The 11,639-nt window shown below is 51.1% G+C and overlaps 1 protein-coding gene across 1 annotated transcript; it reads right to left on the bottom strand.

Annotated features, from left to right (window-relative positions):
• Nucleotides 1–4,266: 4,266 nt before the first annotated feature.
• On the bottom strand, nt 4,267–11,639 carry LOC116832307 (E3 ubiquitin-protein ligase TRIM7-like). The gene is made up of 4 exons (XM_032792985.2): nt 11,623–11,639; nt 8,828–9,201; nt 5,157–5,267; nt 4,267–5,052 (listed from the first exon to the last, which is right to left on the bottom strand). The coding sequence occupies exons 2-4, from the start codon at nt 9,102–9,104 to the stop codon at nt 4,535–4,537; spliced, it is 906 nt and encodes a 301-aa protein (XP_032648876.1). The 5' UTR covers nt 9,105–9,201; nt 11,623–11,639; the 3' UTR covers nt 4,267–4,534.

The raw sequence follows: 11,639 nt of genomic DNA on the forward strand, positions 1-11,639 counted from the left end.
CATACCCCTAATCATTTTTGTTGCTCTTTTCTGAACCTTTTCCAATTTCAATATATATATCTTTGTTGAGATGGGGTGACCACATCTTCACACAGTATTCAAGATGTGGACGTACCATGGATTTATATAGAGGCAACATGATATTTTCTGTCCTATTATCTATCCCTTTCTTAATTATTCCCAGCATTCTGTTCACCTTTTTGACTGCCGCTGCACATTGAGTGGCTGTTTTAAGAGAACTATCTACAGTTACTCCAGGAGCTCTCTCTTGAGTGGTAACAGCTAATTTAGACCCCATCATAGAGACACTAAATAGATTACAGGAGCTCCTGAAGTGCTGTAAAACCTCATCCTTTAGGGCATAAACCACCCTATAATTAGGCTTGGTAGAATGAGACGTTTTACTATTTTTTTATCATTTCAGGAGATGATATTGATGTTCATTTTAAATAATTTGTTTTCAATTTTTATCTATTTAAATTTTCACAATTGTGCAAATTATTTAGTGACAGTTGACTTTGAGATTCAAAAATTATACCACATCAAAACACAAATTGTCAACATCACATATCAAAAACTCTCCTATGTTCTCAAGCAGCATTTCTCTTCCTTTGCCAATTGGGAAATTTATATTATTTTCAATAGACATATTTTTTCATCAGTTTGCATCTATACAGTGTAATCGATGTTTATTGATATTTACTAGTAAAAGAAAACCTAACCCTTCCCAGTCTAGCTATAGAGAACTACAGGGGACAAAATATAGAATTTCCATTTTGGGGGATATTCCAACATTCTGATCATTGTTTTCATTCCAAAATGGGAAGAAAATAAATAAATAAATAAACTTCCTGTGAAATGACATTTAAAACAATTCACTTCAGAAAAAAATCAAAAATTTCCACTGCAGATTTTCAAATTGGCAGAAGCAGCTTTTACCAGGGGAAAATCATTTCAGTGCAGAATCCCTGAGTAAAGTTACCAGAGGAAGGATTAAAACAAATCATAAGAACAAAAAGTGGAACACAAGAGTTTCTGAAGGGCTCTAAAGACCATAGGCATCGACTGTCCTGTTAGCAGAGTCCTAGGCCCCAGGTCCTGGCTCTGGCCACTTGGGAAGGTGGACTGTTACTGTGTTGGCATAACAGGATGCTTGCAGCAGTGGGAGATCACTAGACACCACTAGATTAGTGCAATCTGCCTTGTGTCGACCCAATCACGTAGCCTCAGCCAGGCATTAGTGTGCAGTGTAGACACACCCATAGTACACGTGTACCTTCACCACCACTGAATACACCCAAAAGCACCTGATCTCCCAACCCTGCCTCCTTTCCATGAAAACCCAAGGAAAGTTTGTTTTCTTGTGTAATAATTTGCATTCTAGGTCTGACGAGGGGTATATGTGGACCTGTGGTGAAGAAGCATTTGGGAATGTATCTATCTAGGTTTTATACCAAGGTCATTACTATGATCCCTGGACACCTACTTCAGAGACAAACCAGTTGGCTGAGAAGATGGCGTTCAAGCCCCAGGCCTCGTCTACACACAAAAGCGGGACTGTTTTCACTGTCCCAGTATACACAGTGCAGTGCAGGGCCCCCGTGTGGATTTTTGAGACCATGTCTACACTACAGGTGCTGCACTGGCTCTGTAGCTGGGCCGCTTTAGTGCCGTAGCACTGGGTTTCCCCGTCAAATGTCGTTAATCAGGGCACCAGAACGGGGGGGGCCAGAGGGGCCCTCCTATTTTTTCCTGATCACAAGGGTAAGCAATGGGAGGGGAGGGGGCAGAGAGGAGTGAGCGGGGGCAGGATTTTGGAGGAAGAGGCAGTGCAGGAGCAGGGCCTCAAGGGAACGTCAAGGTTGATGTAACTACAGTGCTCAGGGCACAACTCTTCACAGCCCTGAGTGGCGGAGGTAGGTCAGTCTAATTTTCATCCATAGACCAGGCCTTAGTTCTATTGCTAAAAAGGTGTGTCACAGCAGTGTAGCTATTCTTGCATAGAAGGAAAATCAATTATACCAGTAGAAGGCACTTTTATACTGGTTCTAACTGTATCCACTCTAGCTGGTTTGAAAGTCACGCCCTTAACCAAGATGTTTCTTCCAGCACCAAATCCATGTGTAGACCAGGCTAGACTTGGCAACGGCTTGATTGCTGGTGTGTTGAGCCCACTGGCTATCAAATTGACTCGTGGTCCATCTGCCATGAATATCACTCTGTTGTAATCACATCCGTGACTTGGAGAGGGTTTCAGAAGCAATCCTGTCTGGCCATAATCAATGCTGAAGGAGAGCTGCCGTGTGAGCATGTGTCTCCAGAGGGGGGCCGAGTTAGCAGCCCCAATGCAACTTTTAATGCTCAGCTAAATCGCACTGGGCATCATTAAAAGAGGGCAGTGCCCTGTGCATTGCAGTGTGCGGAGAGCTTCCTTGAGGCATTCGGTTTGATCGCTACAGCAACGAGGGATCACGCAACTGCGAAACAGACCTTTAATGAAACCCTTGGGGATGTGACAACTTTCCCAATGTTTCTGTAAGTGGCAATTGTTTTAATTGGTGTAGAGCGGAGAGACACGGTGCCACATTCATTTCCAATCTATCAGCCCTCCTCTTTTAGTGCTGGGAGCTAGCCAACCAAAACACCCCCACTGAATGTTAGTAAGGGGGCAACAGTCCCCTTACACATGCGAAAGTTTCGCAGCCACTGGGAATCGTCCCACACGTGCAACACTATCTGGTCCCACCAGTTTGTGCTTGTTTCCCGAGCCCAGAATTGGTGTTCCATGGCATGAACCTACCCCATTAACAGCATGATCTCCAAAGCGCTGGGGCCCGCAGTTTGAGAGAATTCTGTGTCCATGTCCTCATTGCTCTCGTCGCCACACTGCTGTCTCCTCCTCCTCGTCTGGTTTTCCAGGTTCTGGTTCAGCATAAACTGCATGATAATGTGTGAGATGTTTACAATGTTCATCACTGCTGCGCTGAGCAGAGCGGGCTCCATGCTTGCCGTGGTATGGTGCCTGCACTGAAAAAAGGCGCAAAACGATTGTCTGCCTTTGCTCTGACAGAGAGAGGGGCGACTGACGACATGGCTTACGAGGAATTAAAATCCACAAAGGCGGAGGCTTTGCATCAAGGAGAAACACAAACAACCATCACTCAGAACGGCCCCCTCAAGGATCGAACTCAAAACCCTGGGTTTAGCAGGCTGTTTATTTCATGGAGGTAAGAGAGAGCAAATGAATACAAAACAAATCTGCTCTGTTTCTTGTTTTGATCCACTCCATCTATCCTTTACATCTTAGGCTGGCAGCAGACGGTGCAGTATGGCTGCTAGCTGTTGTCATCCCCTGGGTGCTTAGCAGAAGATGCTGCATTAAGGCTGCTAGCCGTCGTCATCTCCTGGGTGCTTAGCAGAAGATGCTGCATTAAGACTGCAAGCCATAGTTGGCTGGGGACAAAGCGCATGAAAACAGCTGATAAGTGGGTAGTTGGCCTGATAAGAGGTCTGGAGGCCCAGGAGGTGGAGAAGTCTCTCTCCAGGCCCTGGAGGGCGAAGGGACTAGCTGACCTTGAGAGGAAGGATACCTGAACTGGAGCGTGCTGGGAATGGGCAAGGAGGTGGAGATCTACCCAGTTCTCTTGTTAAAACCCCATGGCTTGCTAGGTCTTGGGTATGAAAGGGACGACAGACCGTGCGTGTATCTAGGGTCGCCAGGGATACAACCTGGAATAGGCAAAGGCAGCAGGTCTTTATTCTCTTGCCAAATGATGAGTGGCCTGTACAGACTGCCAGATCTGCCCCCGTGAGCGGGGCCTAGATGATGACTGGCAGCAGCAGTGAGGCAGAGATAGACGGTTCTAAGAGGTGTTGGGTGTTTCCCTGGGAAAGGAACTCAGAACGAGTGGATATGCTGGAACAGACCCTGAGGTATAAGGACCCGGAGTCGGGGATGGACTGGGCTGCGCAGGTGAGCACCGCTGGCCGAGGGCGCTCTGGGCTGGACAAAGCATAATTCCCCAGATGACCAGCCGGAGGCGCCATCCCAGTGAGTCTCGCCTGTACTTGGTGGTTTGCTACTTGAGAAAGTCCCTCTGAACTGGATTGACTTTGAAAAATCACAAGATTTTACAAATACAGTATAAACCTTTGAGATTTTATTATTCCACATTTGCTCCTTCTGGGTTTTGACCTATTCCGTGGGTCTAGGTTTTCACAAGTTTTCTCCACAACCCAAAGGTAAGTTAGTTTATAACTAGTTCCTTTTTTTTTTTTAATGAAAGCGCCGATTCTCACAAAAAAAAAAAAAACTTGGCTCCCAGAGCTGGAGACGTCAAGAAACACAAAATATCACCTGACAAAGTCACGCGAGACAGTCGAGGAGGCCACGCACCCGATCCGGACAGGATGCGAAATTGAAAGTGGAAGTACGTAGGCAGGTGGCAGTGGATCATTCCCAGGACTGGAATTTTGGCCAGGCACCGGAGTATAACATCCCTGCTCTTGCAAAACATGAGGTGGGCAGCTGCTTTCAGTCACATGGGCAGAGTTGGAGTGGGATGTCCGTGTCCCAGGTCAAGAAGAAGGGGAACATCTTCTCAGAGAAGGGGTAGTTGAAGGTGAAGATGTGCTCCATGGTGTCGTTGTTGTACAGGGAGAGTTGTCCAAGGATGTAGTCTAGATGCACCTTGATCCTGCGCAGAGACGCCCGTAGGAAAAGTGTCGTCTTAGGGGTGCTGAGCGCCTGGTACTCCCCATTGTTAAACTCTAGCCCCCAGAACCCCTGCTCGGCCGTTATGTAGAGAAACCCCTTTCTCTCCACCGACTCCCGGGCGGCGCCGACAATCCAGCCTTTCCCGGCACCCACATCCACTACCCAGTCCAGCTGCCCCCTAGTGATGCCCGGGGCACCCAGCACACAGGGCCGGAAATCAAAACGCTCGGAGTTGCTGGGAAGGTACTGAGAGCGATCCCCAAGCCTCATGCTTTTCTGGTCTTGGGAGATCAGCAGAGTGGGGAATGCGGTGTTGGGATCCAGCTTCACCTCCACTGGAGAGAAAAAAGCAGAGAGTTAGGGTGAGATCTCAGCATGCAACACAACAGCCGCTGTGAAATCTCACTGCACCCTGGGCTGGTATCGGACAGTCACTGACCTTTCTTCTTGGTTCCGAAAAATCGATCGTACATATCCGAGATCAGCTCCTCCTGCTGGTCCTTTTTGCCATCCTCGCTTGCACCAGTCGGCTCTGGTGTCTGACGGAAAACTACGAGACACATGAGAAAAATAATTACCCATGGGAGAAAGTGCCTCCGAAAGGGACAAATGGAGGCAGGCTGGCAGGAGCTCAGGCTACAAACTCCTGGGGTCAGCCCCATTGTAGATACTTCACTTCCCAGTAGGGGGTGCTCTAGTGAGAGCAGACAATCTCTACCGAGGGAGGAATCAAAACCTGAATGTTGCATTGTCTTCTTCCGCTCTCATTTTATACGTGAACAATGAACTACATCTACAGCCAGCACTGGCAGCAGACAATTTTTATAGGTTTATAATTTCAAGGGATAAATTTCAATGCTTATTTTGAAGCTTTTTTTTCTATTTTTGTCGACTGAAATATTCACAGGTGCTGGAAATTTCGGGTTTTAAGCATTTCATTCTATTTTGATCTACCAACATTTTCACAGTTCTGCCACATGATGGGTTTTAAGCCTCTCTTTTTTCTGTTTTTATCAATTTAAATTTTTCAGAGTTGCAGGAAATCCTTTTCGGGGGGGGGGGGTAAAGGGAGGTCAGACAATACAGTAACTCCTCACTTAAAGTTGTCCCAGTTAACTTTGTTACATTGCTGATCAATTAGGGAACACGCTCGTTTAAAGTTGTACAATGCTCCCTTCTAACATTCTTTGGCAGCCGCCTGCTTTGTCCACTGCTTGCAGGAAGAGCAGCCCGTTGGAGCGAGCTGCTGGGGGCTTGGAACCAGGGTGGACAGCAGCCCCCCACCCCCATCAGCTCCCTGCTCCCCTAAGTTCCCTGTGCGGCAGCCACCCAGCAGGCTATCAACTGCTGGCAGTTCAGCTGTCCCTCCACCCACTGCCATGTGCTGCTCCTGCCCTCTGCCTTGGAGCTGCTCCCAGGAGCCTCCTGCTTGCTGTGCAGGGGGTGGGGAGAAAGAGGGGTGCTGATGTCAGGGTGTCCCCCTCCCCCTGCTCCTGTACCCCATCTCCACAGAGCAGGGGGAGGACGCAACAGCGCTCAGGATGGAGAGAGTTTGCTGGCAGCAGCTGCTGTCTCAACTTGCTGATCTACTTAAAAAGGCAACGTACTTAGAGTGGGGTCGGTGTATTTAAAGGGGCAACATGCGTCTCTCTCTCACACACACAGGGTGTGTGTCTCTGTCTCTCTCTGCCATGCTGTCTCCCCTCTCTCCATTTGTGCTGCCTTGTAGGGTATGAGGCTACATTAACGATGTGTTAACCCTGGAGGGCTCAGCCGAGTGCTAGTTCATCATTTAGCAGTAAGGCTCCCTGGGAAATATCCCACCCTCTTCCACCCCCTGACTTCACCACCTCAACCAAGCTTCACAATCAGCATTGCTGTGAACAGTATGAAATTGTTTGTTTAAAACTTATATACACACACAGTATGTATATTATATACATATGTAAGCAGAGTCAGGATGAGCGCTACCCTGACATCTGGTAGTGAATTGTAAGGAGTGTGGAAAGAATTTCAAAAAAATGTGGAAAGAGATTTTGAGCATTTGCATTGGCACCCACCCCCCACTTAGCATAAGCCCACAGCAGACTGGGATGGTTATTTTAACAGCTCTGGGATCCCCAATTTCTTTGTTATTGGGGCAGGAGGAAAAAAAAGTTTGTCACTCTGATTGTGTGAATGGGGAGCTGTGGGGCTGCTTTGTGACAGAGATGACTCAACCTCAGTTGGGTGGTACTTGCTAAACATGGGTTCCAAAACCCCATGATCTGAGAGAGGGTTGGGATTGGTGTGTGTACTTGATGGCATTGGTGCCTTTTCAGGGTCTGGAACATCAATTGCATATCCTTCTCTGTCCAATGTTAAAGAATAGAGCTAATTTTGATTCCATTAGGAGTTCATCTAGAGATTGCTGAGCTGAATTCATGTTGGGCCAATGGTGCATCAGCATCAGGGCTCCCCTACTAAGAGCTGAAATCACTGGAAGAGCTGAGATCACTGAGTACTGTGTTAACCAGTGGGGGAGCCTGAAGACCTATTGTTAAGCAGCTGACAGAGCAAAGCAGTTTGCAGTGTGCTGGAGCAGCCCATGGAACAGTGAGCAGAGTGAAGTGGTTTGCAGGGACAGCTGGAGGAGCGGCACAGCTGGTGTGGTGGAGCGGGTCATGGTGAAGGCTGCAGCAGAACTCCACGGAGAGGTGAAGCAGTTGGCCCTGGTCCACGTAAGGTGCCCCTTAACACCCTGTGTGGACTGCCCCCCCATTTCCACCCAGGCTGGGGGGGTAAAACTCTGCAGATAAACTCTTGAATTCTGGGGTGGCACTGACCAGAGACTTTTGGGTTGTTGGACTTTGGGGTATTGGGATCTCAAGACCCTAAAAGGGAAAAAGGAACCTGGCCAAATGTACTTGGAGGTGGGTTTTTGTTTATGGTTTGTGTTATAACTCTGTTTGTGGTGTTTCTCCAATGGGATGCCGCATTGATTCCTTCCTTTATTAAAAAGATTTTGCTACACTCAGACTCCGTGCTTGCGAGAGGGGAAGTATTCCCTCCTAGAGGCGCCCAGGGGGTGTGGTATGTAAGTGTCCCAGGTCACTGGGTGGGGGCTCGAGCCGGTTATGCACTGTTACTGAAACAGAACCTCTGGATGCTGAACCCGGCCCTTGTTGCTGCCAACTCAGAGGGACAGAAGGGTTACATATTTATATTATATATATAGTGACAAAGCTCTGTCCTTGTCTCTGTGGGTCCCATGTTTCCTGATTTCACTAGCCTCATGATTTCACTAGCCTCAGAGGCTCACTGTGACCCTCCACTTAACCCTTCTCTCTCTAGAGACAAGGGTCACCGTCTACTGAGCCATTTTCCTCATAAGCCAGCGAGGGAGGTGAGGAGAAGCCATCCTCCCTTGCACCAGTCTCTGTTGTCTCACAGTCTCAGTGATTAAGCAGGGGGGCAAAGAGGGTGGAGCCCAGGCCCACCATCTACTCCAGGCTCCAGCCCAGGGACTGTAAGAGTATCAACTATGGTATCGGGCAGTGAAAAATGTCATTCCCCGAGCGCCAGAGACGGGTCACCCTCATCCCCAGCGTCACTGCGGCTAGGTCAACAGATTCCTCCGTCGACCTTGATACCGCCTCTTGGAGAGAGGACAGGAAAACCCCTTCCACCAAACTAGGAGGCGTTCTTACCCCAGCGGGAGAGGGGCAGCCCTTGCAGTGGGACAGAGTGGCCGTGGCGTCTACATGAGGTTCAGTAGCAGAGATGTAGCTGCAGCCTCTCTGTGCCTTAGTGCTTTCCATCCGTAGAGGCAAAGCACTTTAGAGGGGAGGCCAATATCCCTTCCGGCCATTTTTCAGATGGGGAAACTGAGGCAGGGAGCGGGGGAGGGGCTGTGATTTGTCTGGGATCACCCAGCAGCAGAGCTTGGCGTGGAACCCTGGTCGGCTGAGTGCCAGCTCTGTGCACTAGCCCCTAGGCCACCCTTGTTGGACTGGGGGAAACTGAGGCACACCAGGGGGTGACAACCCCCCCCTCATTTATCAAATAGCTCCAGCAAGGAATGAGTCAGACCATAGCGGGGAAACGAGGGGGATCTCCTCATCTACTCACCCTCCGGCATGTCGTTTTGGATCCTTAGCGACAGATCCTTCCGGCTAATGCCGTCTAATATCTTCACGGCCATTAGCAGAGCCCTGGGCTCCTGGTAAGCCTGGACCATGGCTCGAGCTATGTCCATCGTGTCGGCCGCCTCTGTCTTGGAGCGGGGGATGCGCTTGTAGCCGTCTTCCAGGGGATAGTTCTCCAGGTGAAACTTGAACATCTTGAACTCCCGCGCTTCTAGATCATTCAAATACTCTACGAGCTTGCAGCACGCGCTCTCTGCCATCTCTGCCCCAGGCTGGCGTCCCAGAGCTCAGCAGGAAAGTGTCCTGTGCCGTGATAATATGAATCACTATTGCTGCACATCTGTCGGTCTCAAAGTCCTTTATGAAGGAGGGCATATTATTAGCACCATTTTATCAATTGGGAAACTGAGGCACAGAAGGGGGGAAGTGACTTGCACAATGTCGGGATTGAACCCAGGAGTCCTGACTCCCAGCCCAATCTAGGCACTAGACCCCACTCCCCTCCCAGAGCCAGGGATAGAACCCTGGAATCCTGACAGTCCTTAGCCATGGCCTAGCTCCGCCCACTAGGCCATGCAGCCTGATGTTTGTGCACCAAGCTAGGGCTGGCTGGAATTTTACCCAGGGAAATGCCAATTTTGTCAACATCAAAATATTTTGACAAACGGGTCTCATTTTGGCCAAATGGCCCGCGGTGCCTAACCCCCTGTGGAAACCAATGGGAGTTGGGCATCTGGCATTTACAGCCATCCCACTAGGGGCCCATCCACAGCTTTAGGCTCCTGCATCCCTTTACAAATCAGTCCCTTGGCTGTAATAAAACACCCGTGGCTGAGCGGTGCCAGCAGCCTTGGGCTCACAGGGCTCAGGCTGTGGGCTTAGAACATGGCCGCATAACTGTTCTGGCTGAGGAGAGAGCCAGAGCTCCAGGACCCTGCCTCCATCACAGGTGTTGTGAGGATCAATAAATCTCCAGAGGTGCTCAGACAGTGGCTAGAGACCAGAACTGGGATGCAGGACACCTGGGTCCTCTGTCCATCTCTGTTGGTAGGGGACTTTGGACAAGTCACTTCCCCCACCGTGCCTCAGTTTCCCCACCTATGCCATGGGGTTAATGAGCCTGATTTCTTTTGCAGAGCACTTCAAGAGCTGCTGAAGGGAAGACCCGGGGGCTAGGGGTTGTTATGAAGCACCTGACACAGACACAATCCCACATCTCCCCCCCATGCACACCCCATAGCAGAACTGGGACCGGACCCCAAATCTGGGCTCCTCGTGCATCCCTGCAGCTTCCCCAAGCCAGTCCCTTGCCTCAGTTTCATCCTCATCTCCTGCTTTGGGCACAGGGAGCTTGAACCCAGCTTTAACCGCCGGGCCCTCGGTGTCCTCTTGTGTTGGCACCCGGGCTCCAGCCACTCAGCTGGTGGGAATTGGTGTCACCCCCATGGGGAAGTCAGAAGGCAGCTGAGAGCTCCCAGGCGCAGCTGGTGCGGCTTCTCAGTCCCCTGCCCGCCTGCTTCCCCCAGAGCCCAGGGGTGGCTGGGGGGGGGGCAGCAGAAGGAGGAGGGGCAAGAGTCAGAGAAGAAAGGAGGGGTTATCAGATGAGGGTCAGAAGGGGAGGGGTGGAGAGGTGGAAGGTCTTGGGGGAAGGGGGTCAGATGGGGGTCAAGAGGGGTAGAGAGGAAGAGGAGATTGGGGGAGGGAGAGGAAGAGGGCACGGGAGTGGAAGATGGAGGGAGGGTCAGAGGGGGAAGGAGACAGGAGAGGATCAGGGGGACAGATGGGAAGAGAAAGGGGTCAGGTGAGGGGAGGAGAGGAGGGGAGGGGACAGGAGAAGAAGAAGAGATGGGGAGGAGGAAGGAGAGGGAGCAAGGAGTGGAAGATGGAGCAGTGGGGAGGTCAGAGGGGAAGGAGACAGCAGAGGATCAGGGGACAGATGCGAAGAGAAGGGGGTTGGGGAGGAAAGGAGGGGGGAGGGGAAGGAGGGGAGGGGAGGTGGTTGAGGACAGGTGAAGAAGAGATGGGGAGGAGGAGGAGGGAGAGGAGGCAGGAGAGGAAGATGGAGCAGGGGGAGGTCAGAGGGGGAAGGTGACGGGAGAGGAACAGGGGGACAGATGGGAAGAGAAGAAGGTCAGGTGAGGGGAGGAGAGGAGGGGAGGAGACAGGATGAGGGGAGGGGAAGGGAGGAGAGGGGACAGGGGAAGAAGAGGAGATGGGGGAAGGGATAGGGGGCAGGAGAGGAAGATGGAGGGAGAAGGTCAGAGGGGGAAGGAGACAGGAGAGGATCAGGGGGACAGATGGGAAGAGAAGGGGGTCAGGCGAGAGGAGGAGAGGGGAGGGGACAGAAGAAGAAGAGATGGGGGTGGAGGAGGGAGAGGGGGCAGGAGAGGAAGATGAAGGGGGGAGGTCAGAGGGGGAAGGAGACAGGAGAGGATCAGGGGGCAGATGGAAGAGAAGGGGGGTGAGGATGGGACGGGATGTGAGGGGACGGGGGCAGCACTTCATGACTGGTGAAGAGCTGCCGGAGCTCAAACAATATTTTAGCTTTCGTAACAGACGGGCCAGGCCAGCAGGGTTAGGAAGTGCCAGGCTCAGAGGGGCCGGGGTTAGGAAGCCCAGAGAGGCTGGAGCTCAGCTCTGGCCCAAATTAAGCCCTGGAGGGGGGACAGGAGAGAGCAGGGAGGGACGGAGGGGAGGGGAAGGCACCTGAGGATGCAGGTTGAGGGGAGCCTCCCTCCCCCCCATCCCCGAGCATTGCCCCAGCCCAGCCCCACTCACCAGCCTGGATAGTGAAA

This window comes from Chelonoidis abingdonii, chromosome 11, assembly GCF_003597395.2.
Source record: "Chelonoidis abingdonii isolate Lonesome George chromosome 11, CheloAbing_2.0, whole genome shotgun sequence".
Classification (NCBI taxonomy): domain Eukaryota; kingdom Metazoa; phylum Chordata; order Testudines; family Testudinidae; genus Chelonoidis; species Chelonoidis abingdonii.

Excerpts from the sequence above, each read along its gene's own strand:
- LOC116832307 (XM_032792985.2), bottom strand. The coding sequence starts at position 9,104 with ATGGCAGAGAGCGCGTGCTGCAAGCTCGTAGAGTATTTGAATGATCTA. Across the intron at positions 5,268-8,827 it reads CCAAAACGACATGCCGGAGG|TTTTCCGTCAGACACCAGAG; the intron begins GTGAGTAGATGA and ends TGTGTCTCGTAG. Across the intron at positions 5,053-5,156 it reads TTTCGGAACCAAGAAGAAAG|TGGAGGTGAAGCTGGATCCC; the intron begins GTCAGTGACTGT and ends TTTTCTCTCCAG.